Genomic DNA, 21,954 nt, shown 5'->3' on the forward strand with positions numbered 1-21,954 from the left:
CAGTAGAGGTTCTGCAGTAAGTCCTCTTTCCCCTCTCCTTGCCAAAAGCCCACTTCACTGGCAAATAGCAGATCTGTGTTAGCTTCAGCTGTACTGTGTCTGGTCATGCTGTAGTATGTCGCACCGACCAACTGCACTTCAGACATACTGCGGAAGTACAGTGATTATCATTACTCTGCTTCTCTCTCAGTACTTGGCAGTCTGAACATCTGGTTTAAGGTGCCTTTTAAAAGGAACAGGTCAAAATCCTGCACCTCTCTGCAGTTCAGATAAAGTGACCATCATCTATTTTATTGTTTGTGTTTGATTTGATTATTTATGGAATCTTTAAAAGTATTGCGGCACCCTGTCCTTAGTTAAACCTTTCCAGTAGCTCACTATTTCCTTGCGTATTGTCTGTTGGTAGATGAGCTACTTGGCATTTGTATTGCCACGTGTTGTGTGTATTTGAGTCATATCACAGCTGGAAATGGAAAGCACTTTATAAATATCCTCTTGCTTTATGCATATAGACTCCTTTCCAAAGATATTTATGAATTATTTCCTGACTTTCTGAGTACTCCTATGGGGAAGAAGTAGAGAAAATATGCACAAAGCTATTCACTGGTTGTTGGTGGTTTTTTTCCCTTCCTGGTGTGGTAAATAGTAAAAGACAGTTTGTAAAGTCAGTGCCTGGCTCTGTAAGGTGCATCTCATTTGGTAGGATGCTCATGTTGGATATCAGAATATGTACAATGATAACAGACAATATATAGAAAAGTTTTTCCTTCTAGTTAATGTAGTTTTAAAAGTATAAAAGAGTCGGAGTGAATATTTTTCTGTGTAGCAGAACATCCCTTTGGAATGTACTTTCAGCATTTAATTTTTTACCCTATATATTGCCCATTTTTTAGTTGCATATTCTTAACACCTATGTGCAATTAGTTTCTGATATCTTTTTCTAGCATGCTGTCAAGAAAAAGATGTAAATACTGGCAGATCTAGGGGGAAAAGTGCTGTTGCCATTGAAATTGCCGGAGGCTTTATCATTCCTTCAAGCAGTCAAGATGACTTTTGTGTTCTTGCAGAGTGCTTCTCTCACATCTGATAGTTGTTGCTTATTTGAAATGCCAAAGATGCTTCCTCCCTTTTTTCTGTGCCTGTCTAAGATCTCTAACAATTTCTGTAATACTGTGTCCTAAATTTTGCATTGTTTTCCCAAGGTGACATGGTGACCATAAAGCGGGTTACCTTCCTCCTCTTGATGGCTCCTAGTGCTACCTCCCATGTGGTGTTTTCTTTCATAGCTATTCTGCTGTTGCCAGACAAAGTTCTATTCATTTATCACCCTGTATCGGTTTCCTCATTTGTTGTCCAGGAACTTAGGACTGTTTGGAGCTTTGGTATTCATTACAGTGCCCAGTGACCCTTGTGTCCCTCCTCCCCACGTACTCGCTGCCATCTCGGCCCCTGGGCCAGTTTGTTGGTGCCGCAAGTTGCAGTGCATATGTCCATGCCAAGCCATGCAGGCTGGGAACAAGGGTCTTTGTGTGACCAACACTGAGTATCTAGAATTTAGGCAGCTAGAAGTTGATCGGGCAGATAAACAGACACTGAGGGTAAGATTGGTACGTTGTCCCTGACTATGTAGGTAGTGAGGTGTTGCTGATACAGCAATAAGCAAGAGAGAGCAGTCTAGACAGATATAATGCCGCTTGAGGAGAACTTTGTAAATAAAATACCGAGTAAATGGCTTTACGTGGAACTCAGTGGAATTCCCCCCAGTTACCAGCATGCAGGGTGGGGACTTTATCCTGCTGGACAAAAATACCAACTGAAATACGCTGCCAGACAGGAGTGTGGGCTGGTGCCTTGTGCAGTTGTTGGCGGTGGTATTCGTGAAGGCACGTCAGCAACACACTTTCTTTGTTCGGTGCTTTTGGTGGTACTTTATAAGTACCAATTAAGAAGATAAGTTACGTTTTTTTCTCCCTTCCGTTGTTTAACCACCCGAGAGTTATGTTTAAGATGTAAAATATTGTGAACACTGGGGGAAGGTGGGGAATGAGCAGGAAGGGAGAATGGAGCCGTTTCCTTTCTGATGGCTTTAACTGTAACTAATAGCGTGAACATGTTCATTTTTTATATCGCAATTGATTTAATATTTGTTTGCTGTAGCATAGATCTTTGGTACGGGATTACTATGCCAATTTTATAAAATATATAGAGTACATGTAAAATACATCTACACCTACCTGCATGTACAAGCTTATAAAATAGAAAAAGAAAATAAATCTGCAATTAGTTCTTGAGCTCTGGTCATTTATTTTTGAAAAAAAGGAGGACTGTAACTTCCCAAAACACATCCCCTCCCTGATGCAACGTAAAAGGGTCCAACATTGTACTTCCTCCTTAGAACTTCTGGGGAAATGCATTTTGCTGCCAACGTAACATCCTTTAACAGGTCTCCTGCTGGTCAGACCCTGTGTCCCGCTGTGACAGCCATGACCATGTGTACAACTGATTGTTAGTGGGCAATATAAATCTGATTGGAACATGCCCATTAATTGGTTTGAGAGCTCGATATAGACAATGCTGTCTTATAGCAGATTGTGTAGATAGGCCTAGTCATAGGGTTAATTCTGCTTGACAGCACATCAGCAGCATCTTGAGAGTAATTACCCAACTTAAGTTTTCCCACAGCTGAATTGAGATCTTCAAAGGCTTCTACATGTACAAGTATTATTAACCTATATCTGAAACATGATGTTCCCACAAGGGCTAATTTTTTCTTCCTATTATTAAATATACAGGTTGTAGGGTTAATTTGCTAAGTGCTAAGCCCTTAGAAGAAAACACTACTTGTTAGAGAGAGAAAAATCTGCAGTGCACGACCAAAGCTAATGGTGCATAATGCACACATCATTGTCTTTTTGCAAAGACTTTAAAACAAGTTAAAATTTAGGTCTGGCCCCCTTCCTCTCTCCCTCTCTCCCACCCCCCGCTTTCCACTTTTAAGAAAATCAAACCACTTATTCCTATGTGCAGAGTGAGTAAATTGAAGACACACACAAACAAAACCCTCCTAGGATGTTGTACAATTAAGTACAGATCATTGGATACAATACATATGACATTAATGAAACGGTATCTGCTTCAAAAATAGATTGGAAACATTCATGAATAAATTAAATCCTCTTAATGACTTCTCAAAAATGAAAATGAATGAAAACAATATTTATTTCATAGGAACAACTGTGTTCCAGGATTCACAGCATATAATTTAATCCTGTTTTAAATTTATATTCTATTTTCTGCATTCATTTTGTGATTTGTCTTTAAAATATCGTCTTTGTAACTCCACATTGTAAAAAACCCAAAATGTTAAATATAATAGTTATTATTCAGGTTCAAATGCCCTTGAATGCATTATTTACGTATGGAGGTAGACAGTCTTGCTAGAGACGATATTTGCTGGGGGATCAGTCTGACAAATGGCTTTTATGGCATAAAGCAGTTCTTGTAACTTACGATCTTTTTATTTTCTTTTGCAGGTCAGAAACAAAGTTTGACTCCAATTCAGGTATGTTTAGATTTACAGTGTTTTGCTGAATGTATACTATTCAGGTTAATCTCAAAAGAGTAGTTTATCAGTTCAAGTTCAGTTTAGTTTTAAACAAACTGGGGTAGGTCAGTCTTAAAAAGGATCTTCATTTCTCACCCTCTGAAAACAGTATTATTACTGTGAAACATTTCCTTTCATTCCTTTCCTTAATTCCTGTCTCTTTACATTTTCCAAAAGATGATCAGGAAGATGTATCTTGCGACAGGCTTTAATTGATCCCGAAAAATTATAGTACAAATAAATGATAATACAGACTAAAGCAAATAGAGGATTGAAGTGAAGTTTGAGAACGATCACTGCTTTAAAGGAGAATGTTTTTCTTCCTGGTGGACAAAGACATTTCATGGGAATTTGTAGTCAGTGCAGCCTATCTGTCAGGAAACAGATGATTTGTCATCAAATTTTCGTGACAGATGCATGTACACAACGCATGCCAGACCGGTCTGTAGAGCTCGCTTTAGGAGGTTTACCAAAAGGCAGTCTCTCTCAAGTTGTCTTTTTAAAGAATTTTAATGTGTTGTAGGGATTGGGAGGGAAGTGAAGGTCAGTCTAACAGGTTAATGTGTATCTAACAAGACAAAAACCACAGGACAGAAGGGGACAGGACAGTTGGGGAAAAAACAGAGATCCTAATACCAGACTGTTATTTATTCAGTTAACTATTCCTGGGTGTTCCTTAAAGTTAAACAGTAGTAAATTAAGAATGGGCTGTTCCCTGGAACTAGCTGAAATGTCCATTGCCTGAAAAGGTTGTTCAAAATAGATTTTTTTTGTTAAGATGAAAACAACTACTTTAGACAGAAAACCTAATACTATTATGGCAATTTTGTATTTGGGCCAATGTTCTCATCTATATGGTTTGCTTAATGCAGTGATTGCAATTGCTTATAATGATATGACTTTTACAATATATATTAATCAGAATATTTATGAAATAGCATGTTTCCTTTTATCCCAGTTATAGCATGATTTGGGTTTGAAATGTAAAGTATTACGTTGCTTTTTCTTTTCACGTTAGATTTTATCTTTGGAACTATATAGGAGTGAAATCTACAGCAGGAAGCATTTATATAGCCAATTCCTACATCTTGTGTACTTGAGTCATCTTGCTTCTATTATGATTTTAGTCTGTGAGTTTGAGGTTACTTGCTTTAAATATTGCTTGAATGAACTCTATGCTAAGATTGCTTCTTGGATCTCGACAAAAGAGATTTACATGGGGGGATAGCTTCACACATTGTCTGCCATCAGCCCCTTTCTTTTAATAAAGCCACCAAAAGTATGGTGTGGAGCAGAACATCAAATGTCTCACTTTTCTGTTGAGGGGAAAATGCTCTCTGCAGAACTTTTATTTGCTCGGTGGGGTAAGCTACAAGCAGTTTCCTGACTTTTTTCTTTTGAAGCAGCTCAACTGTTACATGCAGTATTCTGTGTGCTGCTCTTCTTGCAGTGAAGGCAGTGGTATGGTCTTTCTTAGGGAGCATAGAGTATCAATAAGAAGTTTGGCACCATCGCAGCTATGGCGTGTGCCTGCTCAGTAGATGTCACCAGGCCTCAGTGATTGGACTCTGTAGGTTGAGCGTGAGCTCTTGAATGTCTCCTCTTCATCTGTGTGGGCTCCATAGGCTTGCTTTCCTTGAGCATGGGTCTGTGTTCTGGGAGCAGGTTGTCTCTTATTTCTCACATAGAACTGTTGCAAACCCCAGAGGACAAAAGTAGTTCTCCCTGCCCTGCTTTTCAGAAAACACTCCTGAGGTGTTATTCTTACAAGGTCAGAGCTCTGGCCTTGTGAACACCTGATACAGTTTTGTCTCCGCAAGAGCATAGGGACACAAAGGTTGTAAAAGTATTTGGAAGTAACGATCATTTATAGGAGACCACACAAAAATACATAAATGTAAATGAGCAGTGAAAGACCCAAGATCATCTCTGCCTCCAGTTTTTCCGCTACACCTAAACACTCTCTGGACGTGAACCAGAATTCTTTGCAGCAGGTGAACAATGTTATTTTTCTGAGTGTTAACATCAGCAGGTACCATGAACGTCAACAGGAAATTTTAGCCTTGTGCTGTGCTGCTTCCCACTTCAGAGTGTTTTGTGTACCATCAGGGGTGGGAAGCAGGCGGTGGAAGGATGTGTTGGTGACAGCAGAGAGGCATCCTTGTAAAAAAGTATTTCTCTAGTGTGAGGGGGTGCAGTGTCCTCTGTAGCACCGTGTTCTGCATAATGTGGTCCTTTGAAGCGTGTAAATGTAGCGTTGGTTTTAGAAGGGCCGCTGCCATTTGAAACCAATGACTATGCAACCTTTAGTTCCTTGGAGACATCTTAAGGTATTTTCATATCCCTCATTTTGTTTTGAATTCCCCAGTCTGTGATTCCTGAGTAAACCAATGATCCCACGAACTGGAACAAACATGTTTCATTCTCGTTTATCTTGTGTTACTCAAAACAGTTCAAGTGTTGAATGTGAGAATGAGGTAATTTTATTCTAGAATGAATATTTTCTTCCAGGGAACTGTTGTACAACCTGTCGCATGCTCTAAATTAGCCCTAATATTAATTCCAGTCAACTTGCAAGTTTAGATGTACCCTTATTAAGCATTTATCAATGCTTATTGTACTTGTCTTTTCTAGAAATATTTGTGAAGCATTGACGAATTAGAAGTCTTTCTGAAGCAAGTTCAAAGTCTGGGATACAGCTTTAAAAGTGCCCAGTAGGCTCACTGCAAATGTAACCCTGGAAATGTTGTTCAACACTGAAATATTAGGCAAACATTGTCAAAAGAAGATTAATTTGAACTTAAGCATTAACTTAAAAGAAGGCTGTAAAATTCCTATAGTGATGATTGGGATTTATCATATAAATAGCTATAACATCTGTAGGGGACACACATTCTTCACATCATGACTAACAGTTCCATTTGAGAAACTTCTTTTTCTCTGCAGATTCTTTATAAGTTTATAGCTGGCAGAATTTCTGTCTCAGAGACCATGGGGTTAGCTTCATGCTGTTAGAAGATCTTATGAAACGAAACAATTTTGCTTTCCTGTCATAATATGATGAATTTCACTGGTACTGAAAATAGATTTTTCCTTAAAAAGTACTTGAAAGCAAAAAAGGTTGCAGGAAAAGTATTTTTTTTTCTAAAAATCTGTTAGGGATCAAAAACCACAGCTGAAACAATTTTGTTCTAATTTTTAGTATTTTGGTAGTCTCTAAAATGCTTGTGCTATGTGCTTGGTTAGCAAATTATAGAACTTAAGAATGTAAGAATTGTATTGGAATAATCAGTTAATGAAAGATTTTTCAATTTGGAGAAAACATTATGCTGTTCCATAACAGGAAGCATTTGTAGGTCTCAAAAGCTGTCACTGAACACTGTTAATCCCACTTAGTAATAGAAAAATAAGCATAGGAGATGCAAGCAACTGTCTCAGCATGCTCACTGGTCACCAGGGAATGGTAATGGTGGATTTCCTGCTGCCTGCTGGGAGGGCTGGAGTTTTCTCGGACATCTCCTGTAATATTTGGTGTATCCTGCATGTCACTGTGGATGTGAGCCATGTGATATTCAAGTGATAGTTGGTAGTGAAATCATGAAGGGGAAGAAATTTGAGTTTTGTTCTGTGTTAAAAAGAAAGGGCAAATCCCCAGACAATACACTTGGCCTCCAGTGGAGTTTCTTTTATATATATGTCACTCAGACGGTTGGATGGAGGAAGTCAGAGAGTGCAGGGTGCAATAAAGTTGACAGTTGTGGAAGTACCGTGCTGTAGAAACGCATTTGTGCACCGGCAGACGGGAGGGGGGTGCCCAAGGGCGCACACTGCCTTCAGCAGCGTTCTTCGTCATTTGCTGTGCCAGCAAAAAGACAGATGCATCTCCAAAACCTGTTCTGTCTCCGTGCTTCTACCCAGATCAAATAGAATGTAGAGATTACCTATAGAATTTTATATCACTGTGTCAATACTTTGGAAACATTCCAATTGGTATCAGGAATTAAGCTATAATAGCTGCCCATGCAGCTAGGGGCTGTGCTGAGGGACAGCTACACACAAGCTTTTGTTGGATCCCTGCTGCCCCAGCAGTCAAATACAAAGCAAGTCGAGGAGCTCCCAGCAGTTCCTGGAATTTCTTTCGCCTGCCTTGTCTGGGCTCACAGTGTCAGCCGGTGACTCCGCAGGTTTCTCCACTCTGCAGGTAGCTTTTTCCACCAGAATGAGTGTACCTCCATGTCTTCAGCACTGCACAATCCTGCCACCCCTCTATCCCCATCACAGTTCCCATCCTTTCCTTTCTCACCTCTTGTATTTACCGGTATCATTTCCTTAACGTGGCTCCTACGATGTACTAACTTGCTAGGCTACATGATTCAGCGCAGGTGCTGGAGAACAGTTGAAGAAAATTATAAGGTTGGGGGCAGTCAGATGTTTGCCTCTCATAAATTCCTCTTGGTTGCACTTCCAGATGTTCAGCAGGAGACTTTCCAAACTCTCGCTATCAGCCCTGATTTCCCCTAGCCTGTCATCAGTCACATTGTGTGAAAGTCATCAGTACGACTATTAAGAGCACAAGGAACTCTTCTCCCAAGTTAGAAAGAAATGAAAACCAAAAGGCATCTTAAAAGTGAGCATCTCTTACGGACCCTTGCTACTAGGGAAACCCCAATGAAACTTAACTTGCGTGAAACCTTAGGTACCTGAAGCAGCAGGGTACTTAGTGATATCATCCATCAATCGATTGGATCATAGATCTAAATACATATTAACAAATCAATTCCTAAATTTTATTGATGTCAGCTTTTTTATCCGGGTTGTGATAGAGTGACGCCTAATTTCTTCTTAGCAAGTCTAAGTAGTTTCAGGAACAGGGAGAAGAAACATTTGGTGTTCATAACAAAATCATATTGACGAGTTCATCAGTCACCCTACAGCCAGGGTATTTGATCTAAAAACACAAAAAGATTACTTGCAGAGTCTGTAACAGGGAAAAGTGGCAAAATCCACTGAGACACTGAAGAACAGGGATGCTCCACAGCTTTTTGGGTGAGGCAAATGACCTCTCCAGTCTCTTTTGACTATAAGGAATTTTTTTCCTTCTCTCTGGCCACCACCAGCACGTGGATTGTTGAAAGGGTGCGTGAGCTGGCACAGAGAGACAGTGGGAAACAGCAACTACATAAACAGAACAGCAGCTGAGATTACCTTACTTGTTACTTGTCAGTGCTATTTTGTTCTTGGCATTAACAACTTTACAAGCAGATCATTAGGGATGCGGTGGCTGGAGAGCACGGTCTGTTACATTTGTTCAGCAGTTAGATGAGCATTTATATTCAGATGCAAGCTGAACCATGTGTTGAATGTTTTCAGGGACATACTGCAGTGTGATTTGGAGTATAGATGGCTGGGACATCTCACTGGTGCATCCCAGCGAACCGTGTACTTGCAACAGCGCTGACCTGCAGTAACTGATCATTGCCCTGCTATTCTATACCTTGTAAAGGATGGCAAAAGTTGGTCAAATTGTTTCAACATATAGAATGTTTTAATTTGTGGAGGGCTGATCAAAAATGTTGTGAGCGTGCAGGCAAGCTTGCTCATGTAGGATTTTTAAAGAAGGCAGACAGCTGCCAGAGGACTCCAAATGTATAACTTTCCAAATTCTAATACTAGCTTTGCAGTTGCAGATGTCTTTTCCTCCAACTTTCTTCATCTTATTTGTATCTGAGCTGGGCTATTCCTTGCTATCATTGGCATGATTCTTCTCAGCTGTCAAAGTATTTTAATAGGAAGCCTGTTCGCTTCCATAAGGTAGAGCCGTGGATCTACCTACCAGAGGAGGCCAGCAACCTTGATCAGACTCACAACAGCCTGAAATCTTTCTGTGTGAATAATTTGTGTAACTTCTATTTTGCGGGGATTCTTTGAGAATATATTCCTCCCTCCAAAAAATCCTGTTTGTGTTCTCATTAATAGGGCAGCTACTTCAAGATGCTCTGCCCTTGTGAGCTAGCACACACGCTCACCGTGCCGCTCCTGCACAAAGCATTGCCTGTTGGCATGTGCTAAGAACTGTGCGTTAAAGGGCCTTGCTCCTGGAGCCAGGAATATAATATCAACAAAGACAAATACAATTTTCTATTTTTGTCTTACAGCTACTTTAATAACCATTGCTGCTTCTATCTTGCCTTGCTGTGAGGATCTTGCAGAGAAGAATCTTGCAATGTGTTTAAATTGGTCCTGTAATGAAAATATTTAGATTTAGGTTTTCCATTCTGTTATCATTAATGTAAGCAAATTCATCAGATTTCTTTAGGAGAAATTTTTTACCCTCCTTTCTAAGTACTAAAGACAATCTTTTCTATTTTGTATTTCATTGTAAATAGCTAAAAAAGGCTGTCTTTAGGAAACAATTTGGCAAAAGTAGTCTGAGAAGACATGAATAATATATAAATCATAGTTTTATTACATGGAGTTGGAAACTGTGGTACTTAGTTAAATTATAAACTATAAAGCAGGTTGGCTGAGGATTTTTTATTCATCATAAATATAGCTGCTTCAGATAGGTTTGGTCTATTGAGGAGTTAGCTTATCGTTAGTCAGGAAATTGCTCTTTCAAGTTAGCAACATTCAGCAGCGTAACTTCTTTACTGTTCTGGAGGGCTGGATTTCTTAAATACAAAAATGTTGTGATTCTTAGACCTGTTAATCATTGTGCAGTTTTTTACTGAGCAAGGCTACCTAATTACTTTTCAAGAGCTGCTTGCATTGCAGTCTTGTTGAGTGGACAAAGTAAAAGATTTTTGGTGATACTCTTGAATTATCCTACACTTACAAACTTAATAAAGAGTTTTTCTGTTCCTTTTAAATGAAAATTCATTCAGTCAGATTAACCCTATTACAGACTAACTGTGATAATTAACTTTGCCATAGTCCCATTTAATTAGCTAAAAATGGAGTATGTGCAAGAGAAGCCACAAGAATGGACAAGCAGGGAGGTTTCTGGTCACAGCTGTGGCTCATTGAGATGGTTATATAGCTCAAATGCGACTTACCCACACCATGCACAGCTCGAGTCAGTTGTATTGTTTCATTGCTTTTTTAGTACTCTATTCATTTAAACCATGAAGTGGGGGTGGGGGAGGGGAGGAATGGAATTGCTTGTCTGCTTTGTAATTTGGAAGCTGAACTATAACTCATTCGTAAGTGGAGTCTTACAGCATTCTGCATCATGTACATACTTCTGCAGAGGTTTTGAAGAATGGCAACACAGGATACTGTTTATCTCACTGCGTGGTGCCAGGAAACAAGAATTCTGTAGGATACAAGAATACTTCACATCTCTACTACCTTCTGGTGCACAAGCTACCGGCATCTATCTGGATGTGTATAGGTAGCTGAGATGTGCAGGTTTGGACTTAATTTGGATGGCTGCTTCATATTTTTAATGTTGCATGGGCATCTGCTGATTCCGTACCCAGTTCCAGCATGTCTGGCAGCTCCGTGGTCTTGGGCAGAGTACTTTTTCCCTGTGCTGTTTTCCTCCTGCCCATTGTCTGTCCAGTTTGTTTACAGGGCAAGGCTTTTCAGGGACAGAGGTGTCTCTTGCTATTGAGCATGTCCAATACCTAGTGCAGTGGAAACACTTTCTCACCTAAGATCACCTCTTAGGTCCCCCATAAATCAAATCATGGGTGGACTGAGTAAACGAAGTTATGCTAGAAAGAGTCTCTGGAAAGCAATATAAAAGGCAGCATGGTAAATGTATTCAACTGAATTAAAGGTTTTCACACTGCCTACGCAGCCACCCGTACGACAAAATTTGTGTCAGGGGATCTCAGTTCTGTGCAGAAGAAACACAATCCATGTGAATGGTCTTCCCAGGTCCAGAATCCCTCACCTAATTGAACTGCATGATTTCTGCAGCAGAATGCATAACTGTGGCTATAGACTAAGGCCTGAATTTGTTTGTTAAAGACTAATATGTAATAATAGTGGAGTTTAAATGACATGTAAATATGAGCTGAGGGCTTAGGCATGTAGGACAGGAAATACTGATAGAATATAAAACTTTCAAAAACTCTTTAAGAATAATATTCCTATCAGTGATATGGGTCTAAGAAAGCAGGTTTTTACCTGTTTATCATAGGATCATTCACCCATGTGTTAATTTCTGGGAAAAAAGATAACCCCTTGTATATCCAGATATGAATGGTACTTAACATAGTGGGGCCTGGAGGACGTTAAATGTCCTGGTCAATGGCAGTTCATGAAATCAGTTTGAATCTTGCAAAATTCTGAGCAGTCTGATCTCTTCCACAGGCCATGAGAGCTGAAGATGCTGCATACTTGTCACGCATCAGTTCTATGGCATTTTCCATTTTTGTGGAAATAATACCAATTTTGAAGGGAAAAGGAGGTGGAATCAGAAAGGCAGTGCTCTGTGAATACTGAAGAGATCCTAGGAAGATGTATGTTACTATATACTATATTTGGTACATTCTGATGCATTATCAAGACAAGTTGTTTCTTCCTCCTTAAAAAGTAGTCTCTTTTTAAGCTGTATCTCCCTCCCAATATGCCTGAATTTACTCTGAATCAGTAAATTCCTTGCTTATTTTAGAAGTCCGTGTTGAGTCTCCACTGCAGGTCTCCACTCCACACTCCAGGAAAGTTTAAAAAAAAGATCTGAAGTACTTCCATTCCCTTCTCATTCATTCCCACTCACCTGAGAATTCCTCTTGCTCTCTTTTCTGGTGGCTAACAAAAATTTTCATCTTCTATTTGCCTAGAGGCCAAGCAGCTGAGGAGGTTGACCTGGGGCCCTTCCTTGATTTAGGCAATGACTAAGGCTGTGATGGGAAATCAAATGCCAATTCAGTAGTTCCTAGACCCTTCTTTTGGTGGATGACTGCATCGATCGTCCTAATAAAAGGCGTCCCTTGTTCCTCAGCGCTTTTTGTTCCGCCTCTTTCAAAATAGACCAGGTCAAAGGAGGAGAAAGCAGAGTGTAAGATGGCAAGATTAGTGGCCTATGTGAGATTCTGAAATCCAGTTTCTACTTGGCTTCTCATGAAGGAGGGAAGTTCTTCTGTTAATGGGATGCCCTACTGAATCAGAAGAAGTTGAGAAAAAATGTGGCTCCTCAGCTGAGGAGTGTTCTCACTTTTTTATCCAGAGAGTCTAGCAGCTGCTTCCTGTTCGCTTTCCAGTTTATCAGTAAAACCAAATCAAACCAAACTTGACCCAACTCCCTCTTTTTGGCTGAGGAGAAGAATTGCTTAGGAACTTGTCTTTAGCCACCCTGGCTCACCCTTCCTGGTCTGGGAGGAATCCACAGTTTCAATAAAGACAGCAACAACTTCAGCCAGCAATAGCATCATTTCAGTTGTGACCATCTGGGGGTGCTCGTCCCTGCTGTGACCTGAATTGAGCCCAGAGGAGATCTAGGGCAGCATAAAACCACTGGGACAATCACCACACTGCCAGCCTCACCAACCTCTGGGACAGATGAGAGGGCAAAACCCTGGCATTCAGGGGGTGCCCCCCTCAGCCCCCATACACTATGTATCAGATGGCTCCTTCAATTTCAATAGCTTATCTATGGGACAGTCCGCAGCCAAACAGTAGGCAAAGAGGACTGCTAAGGTGGCTATTGCCTTTGTGCTTTGATGAATTTAACAGGACAGGATGGTTATGGTCAACGTGTCTGCTCTTTTTCTCATTATTTTCTCACTACCATAAAGTGCATTTTCCTGTTTTGGTTTTAGGCAATGTCTCATTAAGCACAGCACCTTTGTGGCTGAGTGCATGTTGTCCAAAATGGCACATCTGTTTTGATTAGCATGGTTTATGGGGTCGTGAATTTGAACAAGGAAGAGGTAAAGCTGTTTTTGTTTCTTCCCTCCGGATTTGTCAAAGAGAAGAAAAACCCTTAACATCTTTTCTATACAAGATGATGAGAATGATATCATACTGTATTAGTTAAAACTGGAAGAAATCTGTTATTTGAAAAAAATAATCTGTTTCAGGTCATTAGACTGTACAAACTAGCCAAGTTATAATTCTTAATGACAGAAGATTCAATAAAGATTAAAATATTTTATGTTTTTCTTTCATTGATATAGTGCTGTAAATTGATGACCAGTAAGAAACCACATGAAAGATCTGTCAGCTTTTACTATTTCACAATTTAGTCTCTTATCAAAACTGATTTCAGGTTTTGTAGTACTAAAAGTAAAGGGAAAAATGCAAGCTGCTTCTAATCAAACTGGAATGTTCAGTGATTGCCATCAAAATCTTTATGGTGTTGATCTGAGTATGAAGCAAAGAACATTAATTTGTCTTTTGTTGACTTAATTTAGTGGCAACCACAGCCTTTAAGATGTAATGGTAGAAAAGTTTGTGTCATATCACTGCAACTGCCACTGTACATGTGAACACCCATCTGCTTAGGATTAAGTCCTAAGTCAAAACACCAATGAGGTCTAATGCTGCCGGTTTAAGTCAGACACAATTTGCACTGAGTTTTATGCAAGTAAGGACAGCACGATCAGGTCTTAAGCCAGACAACAGTGAATTAAGTTACAAGGGATGAAAGTATTTCTGCAGGGAAAGAATTGCATCCCTATGTGATCTGATCAGGAGTCTTAGCAACCCTGTTTTCCATTGGGGGCTGAATTACCATTCTCTATTGTTTGGTATTCCATTGTCATGCCCGCCTATTGCTCTTTACAGAGTAAGTGGTCCCAGGCTTTTCATCAGCCATGGTCCAGGTGTCTGAACAATCTTCGATCTATATGACCTTCTCCAAACACCATGCCTATCAAGATTACAAAATCCATATTCACAGTGTTTGGTTGTTCTGAATAAACCCTGGAGCATCTAATTTAGTGCCAGTCTTTGCTCTTCTTTACTAGCTGTAGCAACGGAGGTGCCTCGATTATTTGTATAATAGCCTTTTCAGGTTGTTTCTGTGTCTAACTTTCACACAGTCTGTGTGTGTCTGTGGAGAAACAGTAGCATTTCATTTGGAGGGATATTTTATACAGGCTTATTGCCACATCAGGGGGAGTGGGTTCATCTTGTCTAACTGTTAACTGTCTACCTTAACACAGCCCTCTGAGATTCATCCAGAGTCAGCTGGAAGAGATAAATATCGTCAGAGGGGTTCATCCCTTCTGCAGGAGAAGTCTGTCTGGGGCTGCACTGAATCACCTTCTTGAGTGCCCATCAACTTTAGAGTTAGGCATGTAACTTTGATGGTTAGAGCTAGGGGAGATTATCTCCATCTGGAATGGATGTGCAGAGAGCTGGGGGTGAGTGGGTGTAATCCCCAAGTCACTTTCCACAGCTACTGCTCTGGAGGTGTAGTGGAAAAAATTCATAAATTTAAGAGGAGAGCTATGCAACTATTCTTAAGTTCTTCTGCTGGATGTCAGCAAACCACCTATACACAGAGCTTGGTTGCAGCATATTTATGGGAAGGATGAGTTAACCTGCAATTATTTTAGTTCTGTTTCTCCTTGTATGCTTTTTTATTTCCCTTTTCTTTATGCACCTTTCTTTTAAAAATCCAATCTGCTTATGTATCTCTGGTTACCATTACCCCAGAGAACTGCAGCAATTTTAATCTTTCTTTGAATTATGAGTAAGAAATGTCAGATATGAAAAAGCTGACAAAATGTGTTTTGTAAATAGATCATTCACCACTGCTCATCCATTCATGGGCAGGAAGAGAAATACGTAACTGAAAGAGAGATGGGCTATGGGTAATGAGAATGAATGAAGAATGTTGTAAATGTATTAAATTTAGCTTCAGGCAGGGCCCAAAGATTAATCTGCTCTTTGGCATGTTTCAGAAAGGATGTGAAATTTTCCAAAAGCTTAGCAGGGAGAGATTTTGCTGATTTTACATCGCTATTATTGAGCTTTTAGAAAGTCAAAGCCTTTTAGTGTGTGATAACCATTCTAACGAAGTTAAGACACCTGACATAGTAAATGCAGATGCAAAAACTGAAAGGTGTGTTTTTAAAACATTAACATTTAGAAGCAGAAGCATTCTGTTTCTACCTTTTTTCAAGGAGGTCATAAGAACAGAATCCCTCTGTTTATATTCTCATTTAAAAAGTGTTTACCCATAAGATTTCTGATGTTTGAAAGTGCTCATATACTCACTTCCATACTATTATCTCCCCTTGAGTCAGTGGCTTTTTTTGCCCTGCCACACACCCTGTATTTAAAAAATTTAAATGAAGTCCCAGGAATATAGATTTGCTGAGCGATGGGATTTGGAATGTCAATTGTCAGTGCCAACAGAATTTCTGGAAGCTGATTAAGACATACTTAGGTTGAAGTGGTGGAAAAAATGTGCTGGCGAATAAAAAATCTGCTGCATAAAATACTGTGTTGAGGGTATTAGGGCTCTGGAAACAAGTTTAAAAGGCAAGAGGGGAAGCTATAGCATTTCACTGACATTTCACTCCTCCCTGCTTTCAAGGATAGGAAGAAATCCCTGGTTGAAAGATTACTGTCAGAGCTAGACTTTAGGTCACAAGTCAGTAGTAGCGTTAGACTGTGGCAAACTGAAGTTACGCTGGCCACCGCTTATCCAGTTAATTGGCTTTGCTGGAGAGGAGAATTATAGGAGCTCTCTTTTTAAATTGTTCTATTTTCTTTACTGTCTGCATGTCTGAGACTCTTCCCTTGCACCACAACGATGGCATATCTCGGGCGTACCTGGATATGTGTCATTGGGGCAGTATGATTAAACAGGGCTGCATTTTACTGTTAAGAACAGCAGGATGTTGAAACCTATGCCGGCAGCTGCTTTTACTCCTTTGGTTCAAGGCATCACAGTATAGACCATATAAAAAGTAAGTCCCACTCCTAAAAAAACCAGAAATGTACATAGCTGAACTGTAATCCTAACTCCCTTGCTCTAGTCTCTGTAAAAGTAATTTCTTTAATGATACATTAACATAAGTTTTCATGCTCCCCTTTGCTTTCTCACACAAGGAAGGTCTGTGCACAAAGGACGTGCTCCTGGGCAGGACGTGTAACAGACCGGGGGGACTCCCCCTTGGGGCATGCCCCCTCCTGGGCTCCTGTTTCTGTGGAGGAGGGAGTGAGTACCTGAGCACCTCCCCACCTCCTGTGAAGACTATGCACAAGTCTAGGTTCGAGACCCATGTTGTCACGTGCTTAGGAAGCCTGCTAGCATGGCACCCAGAATGGCAAGGCAACCTGACTGGGTCTGGGTGGTAGTGAGGCACAGACCTTCATCGAAATGCCCTTGGCCTTATGGTGATCTGATTACCCTTCATCAGATCAAGAAAGGGGTGGACCATACAGAGACTCTGTCCATCCCTCCCCGCTCTGCCCTCCTTCCCACAGTGAAGGGCGTTACTGGGAGACTTCAGAAGCTGAAACTCATGAGCTTTCCACTGGCACTTTGCCTCTGAGAATGTTTTTACTTACCCACAAATGATTGAGCTTTAATGAGTTTCTCATAATTTGTATGAGCAGTAACAGTATATTTCTTTCATTCCTCTGCCAATACTTCCTGCATATTTTTTTAAATTTTCATAAACTGTATTGGCCAGTGCCAGGTTTAAACCTTGCACAGATGGAGGTGGACAAGAACATTAAAATGCCTAAGTAATCAAATGTATTGCAGCCTGCAGTTCCGCTTTAGCATTTGGGTAGGAGTGTGTTACTTCATATTTAAAAACATAAAGGTCATCTGGTAAAGAAGCTGAAAGAATAAGGCAGGGTGTTCCTCAAATTCATAAAGATTAATAAATGAAGGGCATTTGGTGTCATCTTCAGTGCAATGTAAAGAATAAGATTATCTAAGTTATGCAGAAATTCTACCTTTAATTCAGGCTGTATTTACAGAAACTTCCCACCCGTATCTCATTAGTTCAATGTTATGGTTTATTTGTGCAAGTCTTTTTAAAAACTAACAAACGATGGGGAATTAGGGAGTTACAGCAGTGATAGTGGGTACTTTAAAAACATTCAAAGCAAGAGTGAAAAATGCTACACCCTCAGGAGAGCAACTGATACTTACTGAAGCCCATGCAAACATTTAAAAGACCTAATAAATATCAGTGAAGAAAAAAAAAATAAGAAAAATAGTCTCATGGGATGGGCATAGGAAAGTAGATTGTTAAACACAGGGATAGCAGAAAGATATGCTAGTACAACGCTGCAAATAAAATTATTATTTGCTGTGCTCATCCAATTTACATATTTGGATGGGTGTATAGCCTTTGCTATACATTCTTACTGCAGGAAGAGGTAAAATATTCAAATAGAGGTGGCTAAAGTTAGTCCCGGGGGCTGAGGTAGCCACAGCTAGAACTGTGAGAACAACAGGATTTTTTTATTTGGGGACAAAACCTGTATATGGAAACAAGGTTGGGCACTTGTGTGTCCAGGAAAGTTTGCTTTAAGTTGGCAAGCAGAAATAAAAGATTTTGGCTTTCTTCAATGTTTTGAACTGGGGCAGGGTGTATATCCCTCAGATTTTTTTTTAACATAAATGGATATTGGAAAGGAAACATTTCAAACAAAGGCTTGAATTATATGCTTTCAAAATAAAGAGTGGAAAGCGGTTGAGCTATTTGAATTTTGTCCAAATTCCCCAATTTTTCCAGTCAAAATTTTTTACAAAGTTTGAGAAATTTTCAGCAGGTTTCCTAGACCCCTAGAAACTACAGTTTCAGGCATTTTTATTATATGGAAAGAAACTACAAACAAATTCCCAAACCTGCCATCAACTCAAAACTCAGGCCCCATTTAATTGGATACTTAATTACTGGCACCCACAGGTTGGTTTCCTAGATCGCACAATCAGCCAGCTGTGACGGCCTTTCTTTTCGGTGCTTCCCTGGTACAATGCCGCTGAACCCCTCTGTGACGCCCGGGAATGCCAACAATAGAGATGATCAGTCACTGCACACACAGCTCCCCAAAGGGTGATCACTTTGTTTCAGGTCTTTCTAGAAAACAATAGTTTTGCAAGTATTTTTGACTTAACATTTCTTAGGGTGTAGATTAAAAAATGCGTTACTTAGAGTAACAGTGTGAAACAAATCTTAGACCTAGTGGTGGCCGTGCCGGATACTGAGGTATAGAGGTTGAACGTTGAAAGTTTTGCTAGTGAGGCTGCTTTAAGTACAACAGAGTAAGAATCCTTCCTCCTCCCCACTCCACCCCCCACCCCCACCCCCCAAAATCCACCAAATGAATGGGATGGTGCCTTGTGCCAGTGAAACACCATCATGTTTCATGTCAAAATGTGCAACCGTTTTAATGTGGATGAAGGTGGGGCTCTGAAACTGATGTCAGATATGGCCTCTACTGAAAATCTGCAGGTCATTAAGCTGCCTGGGAGGGAGGGAACTTCATTTTTAAGGTCCATGTTGGAATGTGGCTTGGAGGTCCCCAGGTCCTCTAGTTCTTGCTCTAAAGCCAGAAGCTGCGAGGCTTGTTTGGGTTTTCTGTGAGATGCTTTATGGACTGTTGCTTGTGGCATGGGAACCAAATCATTTTTCAGAAACTGATTGTGCTGTTGGCTCCGTTCTTTTCCTGCAGAGATTTGGACCATACTTTACCTCTTTAGTTGTTTTATAGGAAGGAATCCTATTGAGAACACCTGGAGTGATACAATCACAGCATCAGCATTTAAAACCATGGGTATGCCTTAGCTTCCTGGGGAGCTGGGAAGAAGTCAGGGAGCACACAAAGATTTTTAGGCTGACTGCAAACCATTCAGGGTACTAGATGCTCTTCAAATTTCAGTAGAGGTTTGAGCTTAGTCGCTTTTAGGCAACCAAAAGCAAACCTTTGCTGCTAAGGCTAAGAGCGCTCTGCAGCCAGAATGTGTCTTACTCTGGTTGCAATCTGATAAACGTGTGAAGGGTAGAGAGGGAAAACCCAGCAACCTCCGGCATTCCAGTCCTTCCCCATCCCTGCAACTTCCATTGTTGCGATGCTGCTAAATCCGCTTTGCCTGCTCAGAACTTAAGTAAACAGACATTGTACTTGTGGGGAGTTATGCAGCATTTAAAAAAAGGTCTGAGTTTGTTGAATAGAGTTGGAGCAGTACTGGGGTAGCTTGGTGTCAAAGGTTGGATTTTGTTATATCCAGGATGGGGTTGGGAGCTGACATAATGGTGTAGCTTTTCTTGAGAAATCTGGTTTGTTAAGTGCTCACAGCATGCTTAGAGAATGAAAAGTACAGTATGTTTCAGTCCTTTTCCTGGAAAGTGCATTGTCTGCTACCTGCTCTCTGAGAAAAGATTGAGTCCAGATAATAAACCAGGTAATTTATTTTAAGTTCTAAATTCCCATGCTTTGCCTTTTGTAATGCTGAGACAGTGAAGATCTTTGCAACAGAGGGATTACAGGCTTATTTGAATTATAAAGGCACTGACCTCAAGCAACCTTTTAGTCAAATCCGTTGTTCATGTGGTCAGCTTATAATCATGTTTCTGTGATATTAGTGCAAAGAAGTAGTGTCAATGCTGAGCTCAGAGGTTTACCCTATTCTAACCGTAGAGTTTCCATCAATCAGGGGCATCACAGTAAGTCATCACAGCAGTATTTCTGTCATCTTTGGACCCCTTGTCCTGTATTCTCACCTTCTGCCTTGCATTGCCTCCAGTGGTTGTTTAACCTCTCAGTTAACTGATTCAGCTCACTAGCCCAGGAAAAAAGCTGTATAATTCTCTGCTTGTTTAGTGAACTGAACTTTCTCCCACAAATGGATAATAAGCACCAGAGCTATTGAATGGTGAGGAAGCAGCAGGACCAAGACAACTGAGAGCAGAGGCAGGAGAAGGGCAGGAAGCTGATGGATTGCTTTAGCCATCTTACGACACCTTCCCCTAAGTCTACCTTGCTAAAACTTCTCCACTTTGCATACAAAATACTAGATGTCGATTAGAACAGAAGCCCTCCATGTATCTCCCATGGGACCTTCCTGACCAGCAGGTTACTGGCTGTTCGGGTTGAGTGGGTCTTGGTGAAGCAGAGACATCCCTATGAAAACATTTGCTTCCAGCAAGTAAGCATTTCATGTTTCTTGTGTTTAAAAACCTGGTTTTATGGAAGATTTCTTACTGAGCCCTCATCAATATTTTGTATTTTGCCCTCTCTGGTGAAACTCTCTGTAAAACTTCCTTTTAGAATGAACCACAAACTCGACTTTCAAACCTAAACAAAATCTCTGTACAGCTCCTTCCAGAATCTGGTCCAATCAAGGCTATGGTTCTTTGACTTCACACTCCCAAGCACACGCTGCATGAAAGGAAGCTCAGACACCCAGTTCACTGTCTTTTTGAGTGAAAAAGAAAAGAAATAAAGATTCCCTGTAGTGTAAGGAAAAATTAATGAAAAAAGAAAGTGGAAAGGCTGAAAATGAGAAGTTGGACACACAGTGTGTAGAAATAATTTAATCAAATTAAAATCTAATTAAAATCTCTACCTGCAGCTACTTTTCAACCCAGCTATTCTTGCTTACTGTCAGTTGGTGTGCACTATGTTTCTGCTGGCTAACTTCTGTTTTCTTAACACTTCTTCTTCCAGTCAAGCCTGACCTACCTCTATCTCCCCATTTGCTTCATCCCAGGGCTCTCTTGGCAGAAGTTTTGGCATTAAGCAACCAAATAAGCAATTGTATATATGAGGTGTGAATTGACTTTGCTTCAGTAAGTACGGAATACCTTGCAAACTCATTTGGGGCTATTTATGCAAGGTTTCAGCAGAGTTTAATTTTGAAGTAAATGTTAAAGTGAAAGAAGGTACAGTGCTGTCTCTGAATGCAAAGCATTATTTTACACCTCGTTAGGTCTATTTTTCCTACTAATACAGCAGTGGCAATTGGACAAGTAAAAGACTGGTGGGATGAACAAAAGCGGTGTTCCTTTCCTGAGCATGCCAAATCCGTTCTGTAAATGTGGCTTTAAAAAAAATAAAAGACCCCAAACCACATGGCAGAAGTCAGGCCTCCCAAGGAAAACCTGCACTTCAGCAGTTTGCAAAAGCTCGTGCATCTCTTTATTTAATGCTTCAGACCCTCCCTCCCCCTTGACATTAGAAGGATCATTTGTCTGCATGCAGCTAATTTGCTGTTTTACTTAAAAGATTTCCTCAAGGAAATATGCAAAGTAGTATCATTGTGGTTGGATTTTTTTTCTGCTTTTGAAATTGTGAGTTTTCATAAATGCTGAAAACAACTTGATCCTGTAACTTAGCAGGGCCTTTATTAATCTCCATAAGTAAGATTAATATTAATCTCTCATAACAAGTCTTACCCTTGTTTTGGGCCCCACTGGTCC

General features: G+C 40.3%; 1 protein-coding gene across 4 annotated transcripts in view; it reads left to right on the top strand.

Moving 5' to 3' along the window:
• MSRB3 (methionine sulfoxide reductase B3) overlaps window positions 1–21,954 on the top strand; it is an 85,082-nt gene that overhangs the window by 41,500 nt on the left and 21,628 nt on the right. For all 4 annotated transcript variants that reach the window (XM_064448804.1, XM_064448814.1, XM_064448823.1 and 1 more), the window contains one exon: window positions 3,534–3,562. In XM_064448804.1, coding sequence (XP_064304874.1) covers window positions 3,534–3,562 — 29 coding nt within the window. The remainder of the gene's footprint in view (window positions 1–3,533; window positions 3,563–21,954) is intronic.

This window comes from Phalacrocorax carbo, chromosome 1, assembly GCF_963921805.1.
Source record: "Phalacrocorax carbo chromosome 1, bPhaCar2.1, whole genome shotgun sequence".
In the NCBI taxonomy this organism is placed as follows: Eukaryota; Metazoa; Chordata; class Aves; order Suliformes; family Phalacrocoracidae; genus Phalacrocorax; species Phalacrocorax carbo.